The 27,068-nt window shown below is 42.3% G+C and overlaps 1 protein-coding gene across 2 annotated transcripts; it reads left to right on the forward strand.

The window, feature by feature from the left end:
- The first annotated feature begins 1,604 nt into the window (after positions 1–1,604).
- On the forward strand, positions 1,605–24,324 carry LOC119726777 (inter-alpha-trypsin inhibitor heavy chain H4-like). 2 transcript variants are annotated; one of them, XM_038198627.1, is made up of 17 exons: positions 1,606–2,052; positions 2,766–2,907; positions 4,059–4,193; positions 5,102–5,259; positions 5,421–5,531; positions 6,295–6,433; positions 7,514–7,789; positions 8,385–8,673; positions 9,710–10,260; positions 10,659–10,941; positions 11,655–11,753; positions 12,997–13,038; positions 18,379–18,417; positions 19,152–19,250; positions 19,662–19,787; positions 19,989–20,351; positions 21,764–24,324. In XM_038198627.1, exons 2-17 carry the CDS (start codon positions 2,788–2,790, stop codon positions 21,973–21,975), a joined length of 3,042 nt encoding a protein of 1,013 aa, XP_038054555.1. In that variant the 5' UTR covers positions 1,606–2,052; positions 2,766–2,787; the 3' UTR covers positions 21,976–24,324. The 2 variants fall into 2 exon arrangements, with proteins under 2 accessions (XP_038054556.1, XP_038054555.1); XM_038198628.1 differs by lacking the exon at positions 18,379–18,417 and having other exon boundaries at positions 1,605–2,052.
- The last annotated feature ends 2,744 nt before the right edge of the window (positions 24,325–27,068 follow it).

Consider the following 27,068-nt stretch of genomic DNA (forward strand, 5'->3'; position numbering starts at 1 on the left):
ATTGGGCACCAAATCGGCCGAGTGTTCCCTTTTAACGTGGCGCACCAAGTTGAATAAATCTCGGAAAATCCCAAGTTTACAGAATTTATTTAAAGTTGACACATTCTGATAAACTATTATTAACTCCACTCATACCACTACTATACAAGTTTATCAGAAAATTAGTTTATTATTTTTGCGTATATTAAAAGGGTTCAAGTAATTGTGCACTTTAAAAAAAATCGGAAAATCACGCCAAAATTTAATTTCTCTGTTAACTCTGTAACGGGTATACTAAGTAAACTCAAGATTTATGAACGAGAATGTTTAGCTTGATGAAATTTCACATAGGCCTACTGTACGTGACATTTGAGGTAAACCTTTTGTTCTGGCATTATGCCGGCAATGCACAGGCGGAAAATCAAAGTGCGCCACGTTACACGGCGGGGCGGGGGGGGGGGGGGGGTGACCCGCGATTGCGATTAATTTGAATGTGTTTCCATGCGTAAATCAACTGTTTATTGGACATGAAAAGGCCCACTCACCTCATGGTAAAAACGACCCCCCCCCCTTCCACCAGGCAGTGGGTACGGCCTGCGTAATTTTTATTCCTAGGAGGGTTAGGGGCAATGTCATGAATAATTCATGTTTATCCATGAGAACGGACAATGACATCAACAGCATTGTTGTTAGTTACTCAACTAGTTACAATACATTAAAGCATTTTAAAGAACGGTTGTCGTCGAGCTACCACACAGTAGCCTAGTGGATAGCGAGATGAGCTATGGATACAAAGATCCCTGGTTCGAATCCACGTCGTCGCTGCTCATTTTTCATCAGCTATTTTTCTTCTCCAAATTTATCACTGAGATAATTTTAAATTAAGGGGAAAATAGAACGAGAACCTAAGTCTTGCAATGATTCAAAGGAAAAACTGAATTATTCATGACATTGCCCCTAACCCTCCTAGGGAAAAAAATTACGCGTACGGCCTTGTATATAGGGGACACCAGCAAAACGGGTTGATGGCCTCTGACTAGCGCCCCGCCGCCCCTGAAATTTGAAGACATTGACAATGAGGGATCGCCAACATAATAGAGGCTATAGAACAGGATGAGTTAATTGGAACAGCACCAAACCGGGGAACGGCAATCCAGAGGTCGCAGGTTCAAACCCCGCTCCAGTCAATTTCTATGTTCAATTGATAAACAATTTAATTGTATATAATTGACCAAGTCAGTTTCCCTTTGTGGTTTATTTGAAAATTTATTCCATTAAAAGAAATTGATTTTATATACCTTTCTCCAAACCACATCCAACACTCGTGACAAATGAAAAGATTATAATATTGCATTGTGGTATGTTAGGGCCACGTGGGGACCAAGCCCCGCCGATGAGAACGCGATGTTCTTTTTTACAGCATGCTCATCAATTGCTCAAGTCCTTGAAACTTCAAACATGGAGGAATGTTCTTATTCCTCCATGCTTCAAAACTCAAATTTTTGTGCTTCTGCGATCGCACACGTACATGTACATGAGGGATACATTTCTAGTCTATCTAGCGTGCAACGTCCTGTCCCCATTATAGTTCAATGATCCTGGCTTTTCAATAAACCTCAAGGGGTTTTTAAGAAGGCCAAGAACCGTGGCGACAGCTTAATCATAAATAATGCTTTAGCCGGAAACTCCTTCCTCTACCAAGTCTTTTGAGTAGGCGCCTGAGCTGAGATGATCGAGGACAATGGGGCTATAGTGCATCAACACGGTACAACCATGGTACATCCCCCAAAAATGAGACATCCGCATCGAAACAAACAAGCTTCCAGGAAATCGTACCACGTCAAACCTCTTCCCGACTGGCACGTTCACCGTGCGCCAACTGCCCCGAAGGCCAAGAAATCGGACACGCGCACGGTATAAAAACCCCACGACAACTCTCGATCAGTACAAAGTAGTTTGGGGTGAGCTGCTGCTGAAGCTACGTACGTGTGTGCAAGACTCTGCGTATTGACTACGAAATCTTCAGCTGGACTCAACCATTGTTGACCGACTCAACAGAGATCCTTTTCGTTTGTAAGTAAAATTGATCTGTCCTTACACATGTGCCATTAGCAATACTCCCAATCTTGACTAAGTTTTTGACGCGGGTTGCACAGTTTTTGCCGGACCGCTATTTTTTTTTTATTTGAACCACCCTAAACATGCTCCGTACATGCCCCGTACATGCCCCTACAATAAAACGTACTTCACGTTTAGTTTCATCATTAAATGCATATACAAATCTTTTGCAGTAATCCCAAATCTTTTGCAGTAAAGTAAAAAAACCTGCAAAGATCGTATACCGAAACTGATACTATAGTAGTGCCTTTTTACTATAGTGGTACTAATTTTAAGTACCAACATGACCAAGTAATCACGGATCCGTCTAACTTGCTTTCATAAAAAAGTACATGACGCGATGACGTAGGTGATTTCCAACAATCAGTCAACTGATTTTTTTTTTTTAAATATAGAGGGCTGTAGACCAAATCAAGTTTTGGCATGGCTTTTCACTGTTTTCTCGAAAAGTGAAATATCCACTTGGCTGTAACTTCAAAGTCAGGCTTTAGTTAAACATTTTCCTTTGGATTTTGAGTGGTTGCATTAATTGGAAACGAACAAAATGCATGAAAAGCAAATGATCAGTACATGTGTGTCTTTAAAGACAGTATATATAGGGGCTTGTATTTTGCCAAAAAGATGTTGAAAGCCCAACTCATTCAAAATTCTTTCTTTCTACTTCTCAGCTGTTTGCACATCTCTGTCAAGATGATGCGAGATTTATTGCTCTTGATGATTCTTGCTGCCACCTTCTGGTGCAATGATGCAGCGCCTCATCGTGCCATCAAAACTCCATCTTTCATTGCATCGCTGGATAAAGCATCGCAGGTGAGCAATTTAGTTAGCACCCCTTTTTTTCAAAAGCACTGGATCGGTGTTTTTTTTTTGGTGAGGGGGGTGCTCGGGTGACATGGGATAATACCTGCTGGGAAAACATCCAAGTTGTAACTTGAAAAATGTCTCAAGTCCCAATTCTGAGGAGGGGAGCTTTGATAGTGAATAGCAAATGCAAAATCATCCAAAACAGCCTAAATATCAAGAGAAGGTGTTGAGAAAACTACTTCCAGGCCTATCCTTGCATCATGTACTCTGAATGTTTTTTTTTTCTTCTAAACTCACAACCTCCACCTTCTGTTCCTTGCTCAGTGTGTTCTTATTCCTCCATGCTCTGTGCTCTAAGTAAATAAATACATCCAACATTAAGTAGATGCACAGTAACTTGCACAGGTTGGCCCTTTGGAGCTTTCAGTCTCACAAGGTCAGTGATGGTATGTGAGGGTCTGATAAGGGATCAGTAGTGGTGCCTCCTACTGGGTTGTTTGTCACATTCCTTACAGATAAATTGTGCCTTAAACAAAACAATCTTGACAGCTTCTTTTGTCAACAACATTCATTGTGGGAATTGGGAAGATTGGGGGCTTGGGTCTTTCTAGTTTAGTTATATGTTGGTGCTGAGTTTTTTTTTTGGGGGGGGGGGGTACCAGGCGAGAAAGGGGGGGGTTTCAGTGAATCTTAAATAAATTCTGGGTGGAAATTTTGGAAAAGTCTTGCTAATTAATTGCTGTCATTTAGAAATTAGAAGAAATCAAGAAATGTGGATGATTCCAAAATGCAACTTCATGGGCATCCCATGATTTTTTTTGTAGAGGGGTGGCAAAACACTCACAAGAAATGAGGTGAAAAACATCGATGCCCATGTTATTATTTAAATTAACAAAAATGTGATGCACCCCTCACCTTCTTTTCCATTTTCTATTTCCTTTATGTTTCTCCTCCCCCCCTTTTTTTTGGGGGGGGGGGGCAAAGGGAGGGTAGCGTGGGGGCTTTTCGATGTGGGTGGGTGGGGGGGGGAAGTGCCCCCTTGGCCCCCCCCCTCACCAGTGGCGCACCATAATCTTACTCAAATAATTCTCTTCGTTTTTTTACACACAAACCTTTTTTATTTATTGACATCTTTCTTAATTTCTTTGTTGTTCCAGCGTGCCAAAAGAGAAAGTCCTATAATGCCTGTAATAGTTGACCCATGGAAGGTTTTTTTCACCACAACTACTTCCACCAAGACTACTCAGACCACGGTCAACCCTGATGTGATTGTCCCAGACCCAGACCCAAAGGTAAGAAAAGATTTCTTAAGACTTTGGTTTGAAGGAAAAGTTTATTGAAACAACAGTTGCTCTTTGAAAATTTGTGAACAGGAATAATGTATATAATTCTCTAAAGAAAAAAAAATCTTAGCTCTTATTCTTGGAAGTTTGCTAATATGAAGAGAGGGAACAAGTTGAAACACAGACTGATGGGTCAACTGATGGTTGTGATGGTGTTTATATTTTGTTTTGTTTTGTTTTAAGGATATAAGGATTATTAATTGGCAACCGTTAGGTTGGATACATATAATTTACATATAATTATAACAGCTTAAAATACATACACAGAAATTGACATATTCAAAATACCACAAACAATAACCCCAAGCTAAAATATAAGAAAACAAACAGATCTAAAAAGGAGATTGCATTGAAAATTACAGGTTGTTTTTCAGGATAAAAAAAAACAGTTTAAAATTTAGTACAATTATCTTTGAAAAAAAATCATTCAACAAAGTTACTGATAAGGCCAAAAAAAAAAAGGTCTCCGGTTTCTGGTATGGAGCTTGCCCAAAAAGTGGTGCGGCGACGCGGCTTTTTTTTTTTACCTGATTTTTTGGCTTCAAATGTCGGCTGATGACTGCAAATGGTGCCCGACTGTAACTTAGTGCAAATATATGGGAGTCCAGAGAGGCCACATAAAGATTATTCTCGACCATAACCCAATCTAAAAACACGTTAAAATTGTGCAGCAGCAGGATTCCAATCAAACCAGTGAGTTTGGTGGTTTTGAGACATTATCTTTCGTTGAAAAAAAACCTTTTTTATTTTGCTGACGCGCATGGCTACGGCGACGGGCGCGCATACCAGAAACCGGAGACTTTTTTTTTTGGCCTAAATAGCTACTGATTAAAAAATATTGAACTTTGTGTGCCCAGCCGTTGAAGATACGTGGACTGCGAGTGTTATCCTTAGTGACGGCTCGCTTCACTAAGACAGTGGTTGAGAGCTTTGTGGTCAACCCAGCAGAGATGAGCCAGGAGATCAACTTCTACATGGAACTACCCAAAGAGGCCTTCATATCTGGCTTTCTGATGTAAGTCCGGCATTTTGAAGGCTTCTCCAAAAGTTGTGGTCGAGTCCATCACAAGTCAATTCGGTCATGTCAATGTATTTAGAATGACAACAAACACGGTGTTTGGCCCCACACTCGTGGAGAAGTTCTAAACTTAAAGATTTTTTTTTAACCTTGTACAGAGAGACTGATGGTGTGGTGTACAACTCGCGGGTGGACGAGAAGGAAGCAGCTCAACAGGCCTATGACCAAGCCAAAAGTCAGGGACAGACTACCGGACAAGTCAAACAAACGTAAGTAGGTCTATATGGGCTCTGTACGCCAACAAAAGAGGGCGCCCTTTTACCTTGCAACGAGGTTCCATGGGCGGGACACATGCATTTCGCTGGTTGACGCGTGTGCACTGTTCTTTGAATGTGACCCACGTGCACCAGAGGATTTGTACTATGTACATGCAGTGGTGGCGCTTCGCAGCGTTGCAGTCAGGCAAGATGGCGTCGATCACGTCACCCCCAACTGTCCTTTTTTGCCGGTGAGGGGGTACTTGTGAACGGAGCGGATAGGCTCTGTCGTGACCAGTAGAGGGTGTAGTGGCCTAGCATTAGATGGTAGCCCCGCCTCATCCTTATTACTTATCATCAGCTAGGGCTGATGACAGTAATAGGTCTCTCTCAAATGATGTCAAGATACAGAATCTGTGGGGGAGGTGCTATAATAAAGTGAGCTAGTAGCCGAGCATTATCATGCAGGTTTTGCCACACTGCATTTTGGGTAGCATTATGCATAACCAGGTATCTAAATTTCTATACAACATCTTTTCAATGAGAGATATTTTGTATCTATGTCAGTTGTAAATGATACACGAGTTTAGCATAATTGATTTTTCTTCGGAAAGAAAATTGCACCCCGACATCCCAGGGCTCACTGAGAGGTAATTTGACTCACTTGCCTCCCCCTCTGGATGTGCCGCCGCTCTCCCAGCTCTTTGGAGGCAAGTTGAAGCAGAGATTTTGTACATCAAATAATGATTTAAAATTGACATTTTTGTCTCTCCAGTTCAGAAGAGAAGAATGACTTCACCATATCCATCAATGTCGAAGCAGGAAGTGAGCTGAGATTCAACCTGACTTACGAAGAACTTCTGAAGAGAAAAGACGGATTCTTCGAGAATGTGATTTCTATTACTCCAGGCCAGGTCAGTGCGAGATTAACGCTCAGTCCAAATCTTTTGTCGCTGTCAGTTAGCGCTTTGACAGTTAAAGCTACATTGGGGAATTGCTGAGAAGAGATGAAGCCATACTCTGGAGTACCGTTTCATACTTATGACCTTACACAAGAATACTTTTGATACTCTAGTTGTGGAGTGCTGTGGCCTCATGGTCAGGAGCATTGAACTCATGGTCTGCAGGTAATTCTGCAGGTTGTGGGTTCGAGTCCAGCCTGGGTTATGGTGCATGTCAGACACTTTGTCACTCATTGCTTCTCCCCACACAGAGGTAAATGGGTACCTGTGAGGGCAGAGGTGGTTATTGTGGTTGATTGTAGCTGCTTTGCGCTGAAATGGCTGCATCAAGCTATATACTACCCAGGGAGCTGAAACTGTCTTTGAAATGTTTCATGGGCCCAATGATCAGGGGTAATAATAGCGTAAAGCACTTTGATCTTTAATAGTTAAAAGCGCTGTGTAAGTATTGATTACATGTATTAGTTTGTTCTTTATACTTTTTTCATTGATAGTTCTTTACATATGTGTAGAGTTTAAAAAAAAACACCCAGATCTTTAGCCATCAAATGTTCAGTGCAGGTATGTCTTCCATAGCGCAGTTACTGGAAACATTGTTAGACACATAATCACTCCAGGAATTGTTTCTATCATTGCTGTCGTTTATGCAGAATTATTCAACAGTGTTTTACTAAAGAGGTGGCTTAAGCCAGTCTAGAAAAGAATCTTTGCTGCGCTACACAATTTTTATTGCAGCAACAGAGTTGTAATGACTCGAGTCAATGACTCGACTCGATCCCGACTCGAGTCGCAATTTTTGGTGACTCGACTCGAGTCCCTAAGGGCAAATGACTCGACTCGACCTTCTTGACCTAATGACTCAAATCGAGTCACTTCTTTAAAATGACTCGACTCGACTCGAGTCACAAAAATCAGTGACTCGTTACAACTCTGTGCAGCAATCATATTTGGAAAAAAAAAAATCACATATTATTTTTCAATTAAAACTAAAGGCATGAATGTGTCAGCTGACTTTCCTTTCTTTTCTTGCAGACTGTAGACCATCTTATAGTCGATGTCCACATCACTGAGCCTCAGGGAATCAAGGAGGAATCCGTGGATTTCTTCGTCAAGAAACGCCTGACGGACGGGAGCACAGAGGTTCAGCGGCCAGAGTGGGCACGGCTGAAGGGCCAACACAGTGATCGCGTCAGCGTACAGTTTCACCCCACCCCTGAGGAGCAGGAAGCTCTGTCCACCAATGGCAACTTTGGCAAATTTGTCGTGCGTTATGACGTCGTCCACGGGCAAAATGCAGGAAATATTGAGGTAAAGAACCGGAGTTGTACTCCAGAGCATCTCAAGTCAAATCATAAGTCAGTGAAGAGACAATTACAAGTCAATCACACGACAATCGTTATTCAATAACAAGTCAATCACAAATCTATCACAATTCAATCCCAAGACAATCAAAAGTCAATCACAAGAAAATCACAATTCAGTCACAGATCAATCACAAGTCAATCACAATTCAATCACCAGACAATCACAAGACAATCACAAGACAATCACAAGTCAGACACAAGTAAAGGGAGGAGAACATAACAATTGCAAACGGAATGACTTTGTCAGAGTTTTGTATTCTAATTGAAAGAAATGAATGTAGTTTATTGTTCACAAATTACACAAAAACAATTGGGCTATTTGTGGTTATAGATGAGTGCAGGGGCACTGGTTTAATCAAACTTTTAAAGTTAATGACGCAAACCTGATATGTCTGTCTTGAGTTGAGCATACAAATGTATATCATTTTGAGAAGTTTGTGGATGTTATAATAATGAAGGGAAAAAAGAGGTACGATGAGTCTGACAAATACAGACTATATTTTGTGAAACCAATGTTTTTGTCTTTTTCTTCTGCACAGATTGTCAACGGCTATTTCGTGCACCATTTTTCACCAGAGGGAGGGTTCCTGCCCATACAGAAGAGCGTCGTCTTTGTTCTGGACACCAGTGGATCGATGAGCGGAACGAAAATCCGCCAAACCAAAGAGGCCATGGACACCATCCTCTCCGATCTCCGAGAGAAGGACGAGTTTGGTATCATCACTTTTTCCTCCTCGACCCGAGCGTGGAGGTCTCGCATGGTGCCTGCCAACAAGGCCAACATTGAATCTGCCAAAGATGAAATACAAGGGCTGCAAGCAAGAGGAGGTTTGTGGATTTGCAGGGTTTTTTCACTGCAAATTTGGTAAAGATTAAGGTTATTATTATCGTTTCGGTTTGCGGTAACACCATGTGGTTATCTCTACTGTCGTTCAGTGGATATTTGGTTCTGATAAGAAATGTTCCTGCTTATTTTCAACTTTCGCTAAGTAGTTTTTAGTTTTGGGGGCCCAATTTCACGGTGCTTACTTACTTACTCAATGCCTTGATGATGCCTAGTGGCATGTAGGCCATCAACAAAGCTCCTCCATCTTGGTCTGTTCTTTGCTCACTTTTCCAGTTCCTTCCAGCTGTATCCCATCTGTGTCGCATCGGCCATTGTGTCCATTTCACGGCGCTGCTAAGCACAACAATTTGCTTAGCACAAAAAAGTCTGGCTTATAAAAGCAGGTTATCAGCCAAAACTCCATGGGATTTTCACGCTAAGCAAACAACAGCTGAATACTGATCACGAGCAACATACATCAAATGCAGTTTTGGCTGATAACCCACTTTTATAAGCCAGACCTTTTTTTGTGCTAAGCAAATTTTTGTGCTTAGCAGCACCGTGAAATTGGCCCCTGATAACAGCACCCAACTGACACACCTGAGCGAGCAGGACACAAGACGGGCAAACCGGAACGATACTAATACTCCACCATGCAAAGCCTAAAATCTTAAAAGTTTATTATTTGAAAGGAAGTTTCAACAACATTTTTTTTGTAACCTCAACTCCACTAAATTGGCCTGCAATGAAGTTCAATAACACCATAAAATTTTCCTGCAATGAACTTATAAGCATTGTTTAAAACTGAAAATGTTATCACAAGATGATTCCGGTGAAGGTGTTCCAAATCCTGCCAATAACACTCTGTACAGTGAGCCTATTGCAAATAAAAGTATTCTGAAACTTATTTCCGGACAGAGTAAATGAGATTACTCCTTATGAAGTTGCATTGGTGAAGGGCACAACCCAACATTGAACTAACATTCCCCCTCCGATCCCTATGCAAGCGTCTCACAATTCATGCCTGACTCTCCACAGGTACCAACCTCCATGGTGGCATAGTTGATGCCATCGAGATGCTGGAGGATGCCCAGAACAATGATCTCTCCACCGTCGGAAAGTTCTACCTTATCATCGTGCTGACGGACGGCATGCCAACTGCTGGAGAGCTGACCAGACCAGACGAGATCAAGAGAGACATCCGGCGGCGTCTGGATGGCCGATTCTCTCTCTTCTGCCTTGGTTTCGGAGACAACTTGGACTACACGTTCCTGGAACAGCTCTCCTTGCAGAACAAGGGCCTGGCGCGGAAGATCTACGAAGACTCGGACGCTGGCCTGCAACTCGTGGGATTCTTTGACGAAGTCGCCACTCCGTTGTTGGTCAATATTAGAATGAAGTACGACGAAAACATGGTCATCTCCAACAGCGTCTCGGACACTGTCTTCCCGACCTACTTTGAGGGGACGGAGTTAGTGGTTGCTGGCCAGCTAGCGGCCAATTATAGCCTGCCAGAGAGGGTGATCTGTACGGTGCTCGTTGAATCTGGTGGGATTGAGATAGAGCTGGAGCTTGAAGCAAACGTCCAGGTTTGAACTGACAATTAACTGTACTTCTAAAAATATATTGTTTTACTAATAAAACTCAACATGTTTCATCTGAGTTGAGGATCAAAATAACAACCCAGTTCTTTCCTGTTTAATACAAATGTATTTTTGAGACCGATATTGCTAGAGAATTTCTGTAGGTCCTGCAATGAATAGCCTTCAATTTGCAAGGAAAGACCACTTGGGCCTCATATTTCTAGGTGGTACTCAATGGATATTTTCTACCAAAACAGTGCTCTCTCACTTTTTTCTCAACATTCTTCGGGGCAATTGGGGGTAAAAAGAAAGGGGGATCCTGTTCACCCTTGTGCAACTCTTTGTTACACTCCCTCTTGGTAATTGTTTACTTTTGACTGAAGCATTTCTTAACCCATCGGCAGGAGGAAAGTGTCCTCAGCCCACACACTGTGGACGACTTCGCCCAGCGACTGTGGGCCTTCCTGACGATCAAGGAGCTCCTGCAGAAGCGCATTGCGGAGGAACGCGACAGCGAGAAGGCAGAATTGACACAGAGGGCGCTAGAGCTGTCCCTCAAGTACCACTTTGTCACCCCGCTGACGTCGCTGGTCGTCGTCAAGCCCGATGAGGATGATGCCCTCATCGGAGAGCCGCAACCCAGGATGGAAGACGATGCATTTGAAGACATGATGATGCATAAACCTGGTATGTGTTCATTATTGATCAGTGTGCAAACGGTAGCTAGATGCACTTTGTGAACGCTTTCGAAAGCCCCAGAAGGGGAACAGTCCGCGGGCCTACACTGCATGCTATGCACAATTTATGTCATTCAGAAAGTGAAGTGCACAATCCCGTTGTGCCTTCATGTGAGCATCAGGCGTTGCATGTTTTCACTTGCCCCTCCCATACCCAGTGGTCTCTCCCACAGTGGGGGAGGGGGGGGGGTGCCTTCGGGGGGCTTGAGGGGGGAAAGAGGGGGACAAGAGGTCATAATAAGAAAAACATTTAAAATCAATTTTTGTGCATGAAAATCAAAACAGTTTAACTTGGAAAGTTTCTATAATTGTGGCATCTTCTGTTTAGAAAAATTAAGGGACAAATCCTGTAGAAGTTGAAAAAAAAAATAACCAGAAAGTTTGCATCCCTGTACATTTTAAATAGACCCCTTTCACTTCTTGCCGCAAACCCATTTATGCGCATGCGCACATAGAATTATCATGTATTATTAAAAAGGTCGGTAGCCTCAGAAAAAAACCCCACAAACATGGCCTTACTTTCTTTCTTCATCAGGACTTGATTTGGTGCAAGTACAAATGCTTTGCAATATTTAACTCAAGGTATGTACATGTGCCTCAAAAATTAAAAGCTGAAATCACAATGCATAACCTGAATGTAACACACTCTTTTTCATTTTGTAGTTTCCAGGAAACAAAGGCCTCCTTCCCAACCCAATCGTCAACGGTCAGGCTCAGTCGGGCCCATTGGGCCCATTGGGCCCATTGCTCCACAAGGTTCATGTAAGTACAAATGATGAGGCCATTTAAAGGGAATATACAACATTTGCAAACATCAAAATATAAAACTACCAAGTTTTTATGAAATACCTTACTAGGATGTTGGTAAATGACAGTCTAAAGCATCCTGTAAAATTACGGCACCTGGTGTGAAGTCATTTTTAAGAAAATGGTATTTTTGTATAAATTTCGGCCGACCACCGTTGGAAAAACCTGACTATTTTTCAACTACTGCTCCAAATTTACCATTTTTTTCAGTCCAAATTTTGTTTGCTATTAGTTACATGTTAATGAACGGGTGCAGGCCAGCTAGACTGGTTCCCTTACCTTACAATTTTCCGGCATCTATAAATTGATCCATTTTATCTTTAATGGAGTCAGGGAACCAGACTCCTCCACCATTTGTGTTTTTTTGTGTTTTTCCAGCGTTTTCGAACACAAAACTTCAATGTCAGTGTAATAATATTTGAATTATTATAGTAACCCCTCAAATAGTTCATTTCTGAAGATTACAGCAAAAGCCAGTGATGTTCCCTTTAAACCATCATTAGGGTGATTCTTCAGAAATTCAAACTACATTTTTTTTTTGGGGGGGGGAATGATGCAATCTAATACAAATGATCATAGATGCAAATTTGTTAAGATGTTTTATAAATAAAAGCCTCTAAAATCAGGTGAGCCCAATTTTATGTCAGTGACCCAATAACGTCAAACCTTAAGCTTGAGGGTGCAGGCCTTCCAGAAACTTAACTCATAACTCTCCAAGGAGGTTAAGACAGCAATCCAATAAAAGCTTATTTTATAATCTTTAATTTTCTATTTAATTTTTGATCAATTATCTGACGACTTTTGGGTGAAAGTTTCATCTAAAGATGATCACCCCGCAAAGCAGTCCTGTGGCCCATCGCCATTTAGACAGATGATGCCTGTGCTCACTTGCAAAACAGAGCATGGACCCAATCTCATGCGAATTTCACAGCAATATGAGCTCGCACTCCAGTGCACCCATCTTCTTTTTTTTACAAACCTTCAAGTGCAAGGCCCACAAAATACTCTAAAACGAACAATTTTAGGGCATACAAATTTTATCTGGATCTGTATGTCGGTTATATAAAAAAAAACATTGGGGGAGGGGTGTAGTTAGCCTCACCAAATAACCCTCCTTTATGTGCCCATGACCTTGATATTGTTAGGGTGATAAAGCACTTGAAAGTTTAATTGGTTGCATTTTTTTTTTAAACTTCAGCAATTCTTGCGAGTCCAATGCATCCACCGCCATCTGGTCCTGGTAAGTCTAATTAATTTATACGGTGGCCCACAACTGTCACGGCAAAAGCAAAAGCGCCACGGCAAGCGCAAAAGCGCCGCGGCAAGCGCAACAGCGCCGCGGCAAGCGCAACAGCGCCGCGGCAAGCGCAACAGCGCCACGGCAAGCGCAAAAGCGCCACGGCAAAACAAAAAGCGCCACGGCAAAACAAAAAGCGCCGCGGCAAAAGAAAAAGCGCCACGGCAAAACAAAAAGCGCCGCGGCAAAAGAAAAAGCGCCACGGCAAAACAAAAAGCGCCGCGGCAAGCGCAAAAGCGCCACGGCAAGCGCAAAAGCGCCACGGCAAGCGCAAAAGCGCCACGGCAAGCGCAAAAGCGCCACGGCGAAAGCAAAAGCACCACGGGTTTATTGGGAAGGGGTGTAATCATACATGCCGCTACTACATCAAAAAATAAAATGGGAAGGAGAATGGCCGCCACCAGGAATTCTTATTAAGCACAGAATTTAATTCTTTGAGAAGTGATTTTATGGCTGAGAAAATAGCAAGGAAAACCGGTCAGTGAAGCAACGTTCAGGGACTGATAAATCGTCGATATTAATTTGTTGTAGGATGATTCCAAGATTATTCCAAGAGAGTTGCTGCCGTGAATCAGAGTTTATCAAGGAGTGGGACTCGCTATCAGCACCATCAGGGCCGTTACTCATTTCTTTACATTTCTTGGGATGCAAACAATTACGAGGACGGGAGGCTCTGTGAGCTGATGCATTTTTGAAGACATTTTTTTCCCTTCCGACTAGCATGCAGAGAAGAGTTCCGTTAATTTGAGCCTTTTTTTCACAGGTGTATACCAGTGTAGGCACGCAAGTGAGCTGCCCAGAGTGTATGAGTTATTTTTTTTTTCTTTTTCAGTATATCATACACATCTAGGAAGTCGATTAAGGCTCTCCTGCAGGGCTGCGGCAGTGGGTGGGTAAGGCTTGTCAACACGTAACTCGCCCGCGGGCCCATTAGGTTAGAAATTCCCAGAGAGCGGGAATTTCAAAACTCTTCGCTGAACGTTGCTTGCACTTAACGGTTTTCCTTGCTATTTTCTCAGTCATAAAATCACTTCTCAATTCATAGTGGCGGCCATACTCCTTTCCATTTAATTTTAGATGTAGTGGCGGCATGTATGATTACGCCCCTTCCCAATAAACACGACTGAGTTGAAGATAACTCACAAATCGAGAAATGGATCGTTCTATTAGACAGTTGCAACGCTTTCGACAGAGGAGGTTAGGTCGTGGATTTCATGTAAGGAACGTAACACAGGTGAAGACTTTGGATATAGAATAAGAAAGAAATAAATTAACTTAAAAAAGGGGGGGGGGGGTAAGGGAGAGACACTAAACAAAGGAGAAGTGTTATCGTTGAGATGCACAGTTCTAAGCTCTTCTATGAAAATTTGGTGGCTCTGAAAAGAGCCGTTTGCATGTTTCGAGTGAATACGGAACTATTTGATGCCGGAAACAAGCCCTCTTTCTGCCCTGCAGGCTGATTCTGCGATGTGGAAGACTGTCCACAGGGCAACTCATCATCGCTATCGCTAAGCATCATGAGGTCTTGTTCGGCTTGTTGGTTTCTTGAGCCGGGGGTGGGTGGGCCAATGAGTTCTAGGTTCTGAGTTAATTTCTTTCTTTCTTATTTTATATCCAAACTCTGGGCAGCTCAATTGTGTGCCTACACTGGTATACACACCGGTGAACTCATGGGCGTCGCCAGGATTTTTTCTAGAGGGGGCAAAACTTATTTTTCCCAAAAAATTCTTGTATTTCTGAACAAATTCTCGATTTCTCAGTTTTAGACGGGGGCAGGGACATTTTGCCCCCCCAAATCATTCAATTTACACCACTATGACTTCGCGCCTCTTTTTCTTTTCTTTTTTTCTCTTTTTCCCCCTTCCCCGGGGGGGGGGGGGGGGGGGGGGGGGGGGGAGCGGCCCCTTGCCCCCCTCGCGACGCCATTGGGCAGCTCACTTGCGTGCCTACACTGGTATACACCTGTGAAAAAAAGGCTCAAATTAACGGAACTCTTCTCTGCATGCTAGTCGGAAGGAAAAAAACTCTTCAAAAAAATGCATCAGCTCACAGAGCCTCCCGTCCTCCCTAATTGTTTGCATCCCACGAAATGTAAAGAAATGAGGAACGGCCCTGATGGTGCTGATAGTGAGTCCCACTCCTTTATAAACTCTGATTCACGGCAGCAACTCTCTTGGAATAATAATTATCCTACAACAAATTAATATCGACGATTTATTTCCTGACCGGTTTTCCTTGGCCTTGCTATTTTCTCCGCCATAAAATCACTTCTCAAAGAATTACATTCTGTGCTTAATAAGAATTCCTGGTGGCGGCCATTCTCCTTCCCATTTTATTTTTGATGTAGTAGCGGCATGTATGATTATGCCCCTTTCCCAATAAACCCGTGGCGCTTTTGCTTTCGCCGTGGCGCTTTTGCGCTTGCCGTGGCGCTTTTGCGCTTGCCGTGGCGCTTTTGCGCTTGCCGCGGCGCTTTTTGTTTTGCCGTGGCGCTTTTTCTTTTGCCGCGGCGCTTTTTGTTTTGCCGTGGCGCTTTTTCTTTTGCCGCGGCGCTTTTTGTTTTGCCGTGGCGCTTTTTGTTTTGCCGTGGCGCTTTTGCGCTTGCCGTGGCGCTGTTGCGCTTGTCGCGGCGCTGTTGCGCTTGCCGCGGCGCTTTTGCGCTTGCCGTGGCGCTTTTGCTTTTGCTGTGACAGTTGTGGGCCACCGTAAATTTATCCTCTGGCATCATTGGACATGTTCCTCAATTCCAACCTAAAAGATTTTCAGTCTGTGCTTTGTCCAATTTTATTGGAAACATATTTTTTTTAAAATAAATTGGCCAGGGTTAATTATATTTAAAAGATCCTTCTTTAAAATGCAACGAGACAGACCTTAATATAGAATGTTTGATTGATGTTTCGGGGAATGTGAGCTACCCATGTCCACCGTGCCCTCTGGAGACATGCACACAATAGGAGACAAAAGATTGTATACGTCTCCACAGGGCAATTTCTACAGATGAATACGTCTCCACAGGAGGTCGTGGGTTCGAGTCCCACCCGAGTGATTTTTTCCAACTTTCACTCGGGAGGTAACACACTGAGTATACAGTGTTTAAACGTTGGTGAAGGGCAAAAAAACTTAATTTGATTTATATATCACCCCGACGCAAAAATTCCATCTTATAACGTCTCCACATGGTTTTCACGAAAAAGATATATGTATTTTACTCAAAAACTAGGAATTTCCAAGGTAGATTGATCCATCGCAAATGAAGGGGTTTTAGAACAGGGATATTAAGTCCGAATTTCAGCCAAGGAAATTAATTCTGGTTAAAATAAGAGCATTTTGAAACTGTAATTTCAAACTTGAAAACTTCAGTACACGAGAACAAATAAATGTCTCCACAAGGATACACATTTCAGTATGCGTGTATCAGATCACTTAAAAGATCGTCACTGTGCTGTAACTCATTCACCACTGATCTGATACACCGTGCCCTCTGGAGATGTGTGTACAATAGGGAACAAAAGATTTTTTTATGTCTCCACAAGACAGTTTCTATAGATGAAAACGTCTCCACAAGATTTTTTTTACGAAATAGATATACTTACTCAAAAATTAGGAATTTCCAAGGTGGGTTGATCAGTCGCAAATGGAAGATTTTTAGAAAAGGGATATTAAGTCCAAATTTTAGCCAAGGAAATTAATTCCGGTTAAAATAAGAGCATTTTGAAACTTCACTTTCAAACTCGAAAACTTTACTACAGGAGAACAAAGAAATGTCTCCACAAGGATACAAATTTCAGTATATCACACGCACACACACACACACACTGTTTACGCCGCCTTGATTGTTTGTGTTATATGCCTCGCTTTGAATTTCAAGATGCCATACCCATAGAAAGGTAGCATATTATTGTACTAATACAAAGTTATTCAAGTTTTGATAGGGCATTGGATCAGAACAAATAAAGTGACCAATGTTTAGTTATGGAATTATTTCTTTTCAAATTTTCAAATGATACTACCTGACAAGAAGTCAATTCTTGCTGAGAAGACTGGTTCCTGCCACGCTATCAGTTTCATTATTAGGGAACAGTCTATCAGCTAGGCAGATCAAATTTGTTCACAAAAGCCTTAAAATAAAGGCCTTTTTGCATGTTTTGCAGGGGGGTTTGCTTTTGAAAGTAGTTTTTTCAGGTGAAATAAAACATAAAAGTGTAAACTTTGGTCCTTTACCACACAAGTCCTAATTGGCAAACGCCTCAGCTCAACCGTGAGTTAAAGTTCTCTTTATTGTGGGGTTCCATTATTAACTTTGTTCTGGGGAGTTATTGTTCTCATTAATCCCAATACACAAAGAGAAAATGAAACCCATCTGCAAAATGAGCAATATTACTCAACGACAAAAAGAGAACAATTTCTTTGTTGTTGGGTTTGCATTGTTCTCTTTGTTGTGAGAGGGCATTTTGTTCTCTTTTTGTGTTGGGTTTTCATTGTTCTCTTTGTTATGAGGGGGAATTTTGTTCTCTTTGTTGATGGGTTTGCATTGTTCTCTTTGTTGTTGGGTTTGCATTGTTCTCTTTGTTGTGAGGGGGCATTTTGTTATCTTTGTTGTTGGGTTTGCATTGTACTCTTTGTTGAGTGGGGGCATTTTGTACAATTATTCTTCATGTTCTGGGATACCATTTATGTTCTTAATGTACAGGGTGAGTAAAAAATCATGGAACCCAAGTGGCAGGACCAATTTTTAGATGAAGTTTTGCCTCTAGAACTTTCAAAATCTAGGATATGAACTCTTACTTTTTTGTGATCCGTGGACAGAACTTTATTAAAACGGTGTTTGTGTTCTGTAACTTGAAAAGTACATGAGTGATTTGAATGATTCTTGTACTAAAAGAAAAGCTCATTGACTGGGCTTTCATATCCTAGATTTTGAAAGTGCTACATGCAGGACGTCATTAAAATAATTGGTCCTGCCCATTGGGTTTCCTTTTTTGGACTCGCCCTGTATTGAACAACAGTTATCTTGGGTTTCTTTTTGTCAGTTTGTTGTGAGGTACCATTGTTCATTTTGTTGTAGGGGTACAATTGTTCTCTATGTTCTGGGGTACCATTAATGTTCTTGTCATATTTATCAACAATGTTGGGTTGTTTTTGTTTTCTTTGTAGTGAGGTACATTTGTTCTCTATGTTCAGGGGTACAATTGTTGTCATTGTATCAAATTTAACAACAATTTTACAGGTGAAAATTCTCTTTGTTATTTGGTACCAAACGTTATTTCTTGTGTTTGTTTTTAGTTGGTCTAAACTATGGACGTGTTGCTGGTATTATGCCAGGTAAGATTTTTTTTTTTTATTAAGCAAGCATTTCCATAACATTTTTATGTATCTATCCCCCCCCCCCCCCCATGACGATTGTAGAATGCCATGGTCCAATGGTTATGGTGTTTGACTCGTGTACGAAGGTGCGTGGGTTCGAACCTGGCCAGGAACATGTGTAAGCGCGCAGCCGATGGTCATTGGTTGCGTACGTGGCGCGTACGGTACGAGTGGGATTTGGCTGAAGTATTCTATATGCCCAGCATGGCAGCATTTTGCTCATAGACACAATAGCAAATGTCGTGTCCAGGTTTGTATATATTGGGGTCCCATTTAAAATATACAAGCAATACTAAATTAATGGATTCATGATTATTAATGACATTTCCACATTTATACTTGCATTACACTTTTTGCCACAAAAAAAAAAGAGAGTGCCGGTTTAGCCCTAGTTTACTGTGTAAGACTATAGACTGGAATTGCCCTTATAGAAATTTGTGGCAAGGGGTATTATTACCTTCTTGATTCGCCCCTCATGCATTAATACCTACTGCTGCGAATTTCATACAGCTGCCAGGCCATTTCCCCCTTCCCAACCACCACACCCCTCCCACCCCTGACTGATTGACTTTTACTTACTGAGTACAAAGGATGTATGAAACTGATGACTCCACTTCCAGCTGGACAGGGCAAACATTGGTATATTTAACGCCGCAAATTGACAACTTGTGCACATGTGTTTTTATACATAGCGCCTACAAGTTTACACAAAGCACCAACAAAGGCACCAACAACTACAACAACCGTTGCGACCACAACCCTTGCGACCACAGCCCCAACACCGACAACACGTGAGTGTGCATTTTATGTTCTCAAAACTATACATTTGGAAGCCTTGTTTTCGTTGTTTTTTTAGTACTGCTATTCGAGTATGAGTACTTTGATGATCGAGTACAATTTCGACATGTTGAGTACGAGTACTTTGCTGTCGGAGTACTGTCGTTTCGAGTACGAGTACTTTGACATTCTAGTACAAGTGCGAGTTAAAAAAGCACTCGAGTAGTAGTCTAGTACGAGTACCGAGTATGAGTACTACAACACTGAGTTTCGTCTGTGCTAGCATTGTTAACAAAGCTGCAAAGTTGGACAATAGCAAAAGGGGATCACTCAGAGTGATTACAGCTTTTTTATCCCAGCCTTGTTGAAGACTGTATAGCAATGAAATACATGTCCTATATAGTTTTGATTTTTGTCTGTTACAGCCATGGGACCACCGCGCAAATATCGTGCTACCTTTGTGATGCCGATGGAGGGTAATGGTGCATTATGCTTCAATCTGAGAGCAAGACATGGCCAACTCTACAAGCTCATTGATGACCAAGTGGCAGGTGAGTGTGCCGAGCCATAGTAAATACCGGGGGGGGGGGGGGGGGGGTTCCCTAATTTCTCAGTCGGCATTAGAGCCTCATACAGCAAAAGAGCTGTTGCCTTCATATTGTCATTTTTGTCAATGTGTTTTCATTGTATTTGTAAAATATATACCTCTGTTAATATGTTTTGTCACATTGTATTGTCATTGTGTTCTATAGGATTGACTGTCAGTGGTCGCATGGCAAGTGCCTACTTGACCAACCACCTGCCCAATGGGAATGAGACCTTACCGCTTGTCCTCGACCGTGTGACCTTCCAAGACGGCAGCCTCGAAGTCTCCCCAGATGGTATCTCCATTGGTCCAACGGTCACCTTGCCCTGGACCGGGGGCTGGACGGTCACTGTGCAAGGCCTGAAAGTCTCAGTCAGGGCTGGTCAACAGCTGACCGTCCGGGTCGGGTCAGACATCACACTGGTCATCCAGAAGCGAGTAGGAAACAGCTTAGAACACAAGAGGGACTTCCTTGGATTTGAGATTAAGAACGGCCAAGGCTTGTCTGATCAGGTGGATGGCATCATTGGTAAGGATTCTTAAGTCTTGTAAATTTTGAATCAACTGAAGCCTAAATCTAATACTTTTTTGTCTTCGTGGCATCAACCAATATTTTTTGAGCAAACATGGGCACTATTATAATGACGCCATTTTCTGAGGAGAGGCTTTGAGTCTGACTGATCAGTATACAATGTGGCATGTCGTTGCCTCGTGGTCTGTCTGGAGCATCAAATTGTGGTTGGCGGTTAATTCTGCAGGTTTTCGAGTCCGTCCTAGGGTTATGGTGCGTGTGTCCTTGGGCAAGGCACTTTGCCACTCATTGCTTCAACCCCCACCCAGGAGTAAATGGGCACCTGTGAGGGCAGAGATGGGTTATTGTGGTTGATTTAAGCTGCTTTGTGACAAAATGGCAGCAAGGAGCTGTATATGGAGCTGAGATAGTCTTTGGAATGTTTCATTGGCCCAATGAGCAGGTTATTAATGATGTTGCTCCTGGAGCACCAATAATGGTGGATATATGTGCACTTTATAAAGGCAAAGTATAGTACGGCAGATGGATGATGGGATTATGCCTTTCTTGATGCAAGCATGGCATTTGGCACACAGTAAGAGTATGTCATGAGAAGGATATTTGGCTATAGGGCCATCACAAATTTGTCTCTTAAAAAACTATCTTTGAATAACATGCAATGGTCGCCATTTTGAAAATTTAGAAATTTGCTTGTTATCCATAAACTTTTCGACCATTTTGAAAATTTAGAAATTTGCTTGTTATCCATAAACTTTTCAAAGGACAAATCTGCGATGGCCCTATGGCCAAAGATCTTTCTCATGACATACTCTGACTGTGTGCCAAATGCCATGCTAGTATAATTAAAGGCACAATTCCCTGAAATATTTCCCCTATTTACCCTACTAGTATTATTACTTTCTGCAAACAAACCAAACTTTTCAAATTCAGTGAATAATGTGTCGTTAATTTGAAATGAAACATGCGGTATTAAGAGGTTTATTTGATAAAGGTTTTGCCCTTCGCCAACGTTTAAACACTGTATACTCAGTGTGTTACCTCCTGAGTGAAAGTTGGAAAAAATCACTCAGGTGGGACTCGAACCCACAACCTCCTGCTTTCTAGTGCAGTTGTCTTACCACTGGACCACCAAATTAACGGGATTGGTTGGCTGGTTTGAATCTAATGTACACAGCAGCGGGTATCGCATTAACTATTCATATAAGATGGAACTTTGCGTCGGGGTGAAAACGCACTGAGTATACAGTGTTTAAACATCGCTGAAGGGCAAAACCTAATCTTATTTACATCACCTCGACGCAAAATTCCATCGTATGAATCTGGTTTATTTGAGGTTTTATGGGGTTTTACAGCCTTATGGATAAGCCTTAGTTTACCGCTCTTTTATTTTGCCATTTTAATTGACCCAGGCCAGTTTGAGCGTCGTGAGATACGTCTGGATGCCGACAGTGTGTCTGGAGAAGGTGACAGGAGGAGAGGTTCCCTCACGGTCGCTGGCCAGCGCCTGGACGTCCGCATCTCAGAGAGGATGGACCTTCGCGAGGACAGAGCCAGGGAGTGCTGGTGGCATGCTGAAAGCAATAACATCCTGGAGAACCCACTCAGGCACTACCGCACTTAATCATTAAGCCAACAGGAGACCTGAGGTTTATGGATGCATTCAGTCTAATATTGGATTACTGAGCATTAAGAGGTTAATGAGGTTTTGATATTTACTAAGAGATATTGACAATTTTCCGGAGAACCCAATAAGGCACTACCGCACTTTAATACATGTAGTCAAAGACCTGAGGTTAATGGATACATTATTAGGTTTACTGAGCATGATAGAGGTTCATGAGGTTTGGATACTTACTAAGAGATTCTATATTTGTGGCACTGCTGCAATTGCAATAACTTCCTGGAAAACTCACTGAGGCACTACCGCACTTAATCACTAAGCCAAAAGGAGACCTGAGGTTTAAGGATGCATTCCGTCTAATATTAGATTACTGAGCCTTAAGAGGTTCATAAGGTTTTGATATTTACTAAGAGATATTGATAATTTTCTGGAGAACCCAATAAGACACTACCGCACTTACATGTAATCATTAAGCCAACCGGAGACCTGAGGTTAAGGGATACATTCAGTCTAATAGATTGCTGAGCATTGAGAGGTGCATGAGGTTTTGACACTTACTAAGAGATTTTTTATTTGAGGCACTGCTGCAATAGCAATAACTTCCTGGAGAACCCAATGAGGCACTACCGCACTTAATCATTAAGCCAACAGGAGACCTGAGGTTTACGATACATTCAGGCTTATTTTAGTTTATACTGAGCAGAGGTTCTTGAGGTTTTGATATTTACTAAGAGATATTGATAATTTTCGGGAGAACCCATTGAGGCATTGCTGCACTATATACAGTAAATGCTAGAGGCTTACTGAGGCATCTATAAGTGAATGAATGAAAGGTTTGCAGAAAAACCATCTGGGAATAATTAATTTTTTTAAATTAAGAGAATGGTTCTGAAAAGAACCAGCGGTATAATATTCCGGTCAGTATGCTCTGACCGTTTTCAGGAGAGTGCCTAAACTCTAAGAAAGTAAACACTTAAGTAGCAAAAAGCGAAATCGATGAAGTTTGAAGTTGCATCCTGTGTTGATGCCAAGTAGCTGGGAGCCTAGAGCAAGCTTGATGTGCCCACTGAAGTGGAACAGAAGGGCTGCAGTCTCAATAGAGGGAGGACCTAGGGTATAGGAGACTGAGTCCGAGGAAATAGCTTCGCACTCCATCGATTTCGCATTTTGTACTTTTGTGTTTACTTTCTTAGAGTTTAGGCACTCTCCTGAAGACGGTCAGAGCATACTGACCGGAACTGAATGTTGCATTTGAATTGTTTTCGTTAAGCTGGAAGAACACTTACCTTTTTGTGATTTGTGGACAGATCTCTTAACCGGTGTTTGTGTTTAAAATTACGTAACTTGAAAAGTACATGAGTGATTTGAATGATTCTTGTACTAAAAGAAAGCTCATTGATTGGGCTTTCATATCCTAGATTTGAAAGTGCTACAGGCAAAACTTCATTCAAAAAATTCATCTAGCCATTTGGGTTTTGTTTGAGTCACCCTGTAGTTGTAGGACATGGGGCACCATCTTTGCACTTCGGGCCTAAATTGGAACATTGAACAAAAGTAGAGGAAACGGTTTCTTTTTTTCCCGCTGAGATAGAGGAAGTTCAAGTCAATGGAGATTGTTTTTATTGGGTTTGTTTGACGTCATAGGATGCCAGCAGAGCAAACTGTGTTTGTTCTGTCCAGTAGGCCTGTATCAATACTCGGACTGTTAATCTCATTTCAAGGTGGCGGACCACACGGGATACGCTCCCGTGTTCTTTAATTTGGAAATGTCCATAGTTCCACGTTTGTGGCAAAATGGAGACGAAACTGTTCTGCTTTTTGCACGCATATACATTTCTAATCTATCTAGCATACAAACGTCCTTGCTCATAAGTTCTGGCTTTTCAATCAATATCAAGGGTTTTTTGTATTTTATTTTCTTAACAAAGTTAACGACAGCGTTATCATAGAAGAAGTTCATGTTTCAGCTCGAAACTTATATTTCTACCAAATAAGCCTTTTGCGTAAAGGTCTGAGATAAAGGACACTAACGGTGTATTGCCGTTCTCATGGTGAATGAATACGAGATCTTGGTTCATAATAAGGACGGGGAACCAACACGCGAACGGTGTTCGCAAACAAGATTCTCACTTCCCACTTATTGGGAAGTAGATGAAGAACGTCAAGAACAAAGATGGCGGACTAAGGCCCCTTAGTGGAACTTGCTTACTGAATATTGTATATAAAATTAAAAGAACTTGTTCAGTGCAGGAGCAGTAATGATTAAAAAAATAAAATTGTACACGGTTTGGAGTGGACTTGGCAGCCTTGTCTTTTGCAATTTATAAAGCTGTTTCGGGATTTCAATTATTTTCATATCACATGTAATTCTATTTATTGTCTCCTTGGTTTTAATTCTTCGTTTTTAATACGGCGCGGCCCTCTCATAGTATGGTGTAACTTCGATTTTTTTTTTCAAGATACACCATTTTGCCATGAGAGGGCCGCGCGGCGGCTGTCATCTGGAATTTTCGCCCATCTGCACTCGTACAAGGATAAACGACTCGGACGACTTCTGGTTAGACGCGTGATCCGTCCCGCACATGAAAATACATGTACTACGAATACTTGTCAACAAAGACCCTGCGCCCGATGTGGTGTCGAAGTCTGTCAATTATATTTTTGGGGCCGTATCATAAGTCCGACGCCTCATAGGTCCGGTGTTGGACTTTCGAGGCATAAAATGTATTTACTCCGCCTCATAGGTCCGACGCCTCTAAAGTCCGACGACGTCGGGAAAACGAGACCTCGGAAAAAAGAGGCGTCGGACCTTTGAGGCGTCGGAGCTATGGACCGACATTGGAAAAGGTTCATTTGTCCGACAAAGCAAGAACGAGATTTAAAAAACACACTTTACAATGTTTGAAGTCCGCGAGGTCTACTTACGAACGGCGCACTGTGCATAGCATGAACTAACTGGACGGAGATCAGTCCGCAAACGCGCAGTTTTTGGCGCAAGGGTTGATGCTGCGGGCGTAAATCCGGGGGGGGGGGGAGGGAAGGTCTGGTACATTCCTTAATGTCAATGTGCAATCGCCAACTAATAAATAGAGGCTCTAAGATTCTGACATTTTATACAATGTTTGACTGTATTAATTAATAATGGCTGTTGGACTTATGAGGTGTCGGACTTATGGGCCTTAATTTGGTTGGGGGATGCGATTTTGTCGGACTTATGAGGCGCCGACGTGTCGGACCTATGAGGCGTCGGACTTTTGAGCGGACCCCATATTTTGAGTATTCATGAGTCTACGTTTGTGGTCTTCATTATTTAATTCTGATAAGTGATAACTACATAGCCATGTTAACGCCGAGCACAATATCTTAAGCTTTAAAATGAACTATGGAATGTGGCTCTTGTTTCATCGGTTCGGGACCACATCTCTCAAAAACGTTATAATGAAAGCCTAATTAAAAACAAAATCTGGGTAAACGGTGTTCTCATCGAAATTTGACTTTCTTCAGTTCTCGGGCAAATACTTCATCTATGACGTCAAAAACTGCACAATATCATGGAGTTATAAGACAATACCATCTATATATATAAGAGAGAAGTTTACTCGCCCCCGAGACGATGTTTGCTCATGAAAGGATCTGAGACCGCGGGCTCCCGCTGCGCGAAAATCGCTCCACGTCCGTGGAAAAATGCGGAGGGTGTCTTCCGCCGGGTCGGACACTTCGGGTCGTCCTGATTTTCCCGTACGGACCGGCGATCCTTTTCGTCGATTTTTCGTGACTGCGTTTTTCGCAGGAATTTGCCGTCGTGTGCGCTTTCACGTTGACTGCCTGGTCGCCCCCTGTGCTGGCTTCTCTGCGTGTCTAGACTGTGCGAGGTCAGCGAGGTCAACGTAGGGGTTCCGTTTACGTGTTCTACTCAGCCCTTCTGCAAAAGCGTTCACCAAATTGTGTTATGGGGTGACCTTGGTAAACTATTTTTTCTCCATGGTGCGTGGCCACCAAGTGCCCCTATTCTTTCATATGCTTCGCTTGCCGCCCCTGCGCCGAGTGCAACGAATACTCAGAAGGACTTCACATTAAGTATGCCTTGCGCGGTCTGACCAATCGAAAGTCTACACTGCGTAGTATTTCCGGGCTATGCAAAACTGTCGATGGCAACGCGTACTGCAGCCTGCTCCACACCCTGGAAACGAGGTTGAGTCTACGGTGCTCGCTATTTGCATGATTTGAAGCACAAGCATGTGAGTGACGTGTATAGTGCTCTGTTGCTTTCATCGTGTGTTTGCAGCTCCATGCATCCACCAAGGCTGACCGTTGTGAGTTCGCTGCCCGCCACGTATAATTCAGTGTCGCGTTGTAATGGGGGCCTGTTTTGGATCAACGAAGGATCGATGCATTGCTTCAAATACCGCGATCTTAAACGCTGTCACAAAAAATCGACAAAATAGTGTCCGACCCGGTGGAACACACCCTCCACATTTTTCCACGGACGTGAAGCCGCGGTCTCGGATCCTTTCAGGAGCAAACATTTCTCGGAGGCCGAGTAAAACTTGCTCTTATTATAGATGGTTGAACCAACTTGAATAAAAGTTGACTCGACTTTTTCCTCGCAGACGGTCTCGCAAATTGTAAGAAGTTCAAGTTTACGTTTGTTGAAGAGAACAATACTGAAACTTAATTATGACCTTCCTCCATGATTCAGACCGTTTTCATTTTCATTTCAAATGACACCTTCACGTTTTATTGCATTATGATTTATTGTCAAAACTGTACAATCAGCCTTCGCCTGTGTACTACAGTAACCTTTTCACTACGTTTTCCAAATGCGACTGCCTCACAAATGCGACTGATTCTATTGCTCAGAATACATGTAGCTGATTCAATTACTCAAAACTCAAAACTTTAAAAGATGATGTTCTGCTCAAATTGGTTTCAGTGGTCAGAAATTGCCTCAGATCACACCACAGAAATTGCTTTACTATAACTGCATGTCTCCCAACTATATCCCCCATTAACATTTAACTCCCCACATTTTCATCCCCAACACTACGCCCTACCCGATCTATGATCGGGTAAATCAGCTTGTCTGTTATACC

The sequence above is a fragment of the Patiria miniata genome, unplaced genomic scaffold (genome assembly GCF_015706575.1).
Source record: "Patiria miniata isolate m_02_andy unplaced genomic scaffold, ASM1570657v1 HiC_scaffold_2, whole genome shotgun sequence".
NCBI classification, from domain to species: Eukaryota; Metazoa; Echinodermata; class Asteroidea; order Valvatida; family Asterinidae; genus Patiria; species Patiria miniata.

What these genes read in the sequence shown, in the direction of transcription:
- LOC119726777 (XM_038198627.1), top strand. Translation starts at nt 2,788, where the DNA reads ATGATGCGAGATTTATTGCTCTTGATGATTCTTGCTGCCACCTTCTGG. An exon ending in TTTCTATTACTCCAGGCCAG is followed by an intron (nt 6,434 to 7,513) that starts GTCAGTGCGAGA and finishes CTTTTCTTGCAG; the next exon opens with ACTGTAGACCATCTTATAGT. An exon ending in TCCACCGCCATCTGGTCCTG is followed by an intron (nt 13,039 to 18,378) that starts GTAAGTCTAATT and finishes GTTTGTTTTTAG; the next exon opens with TTGGTCTAAACTATGGACGT.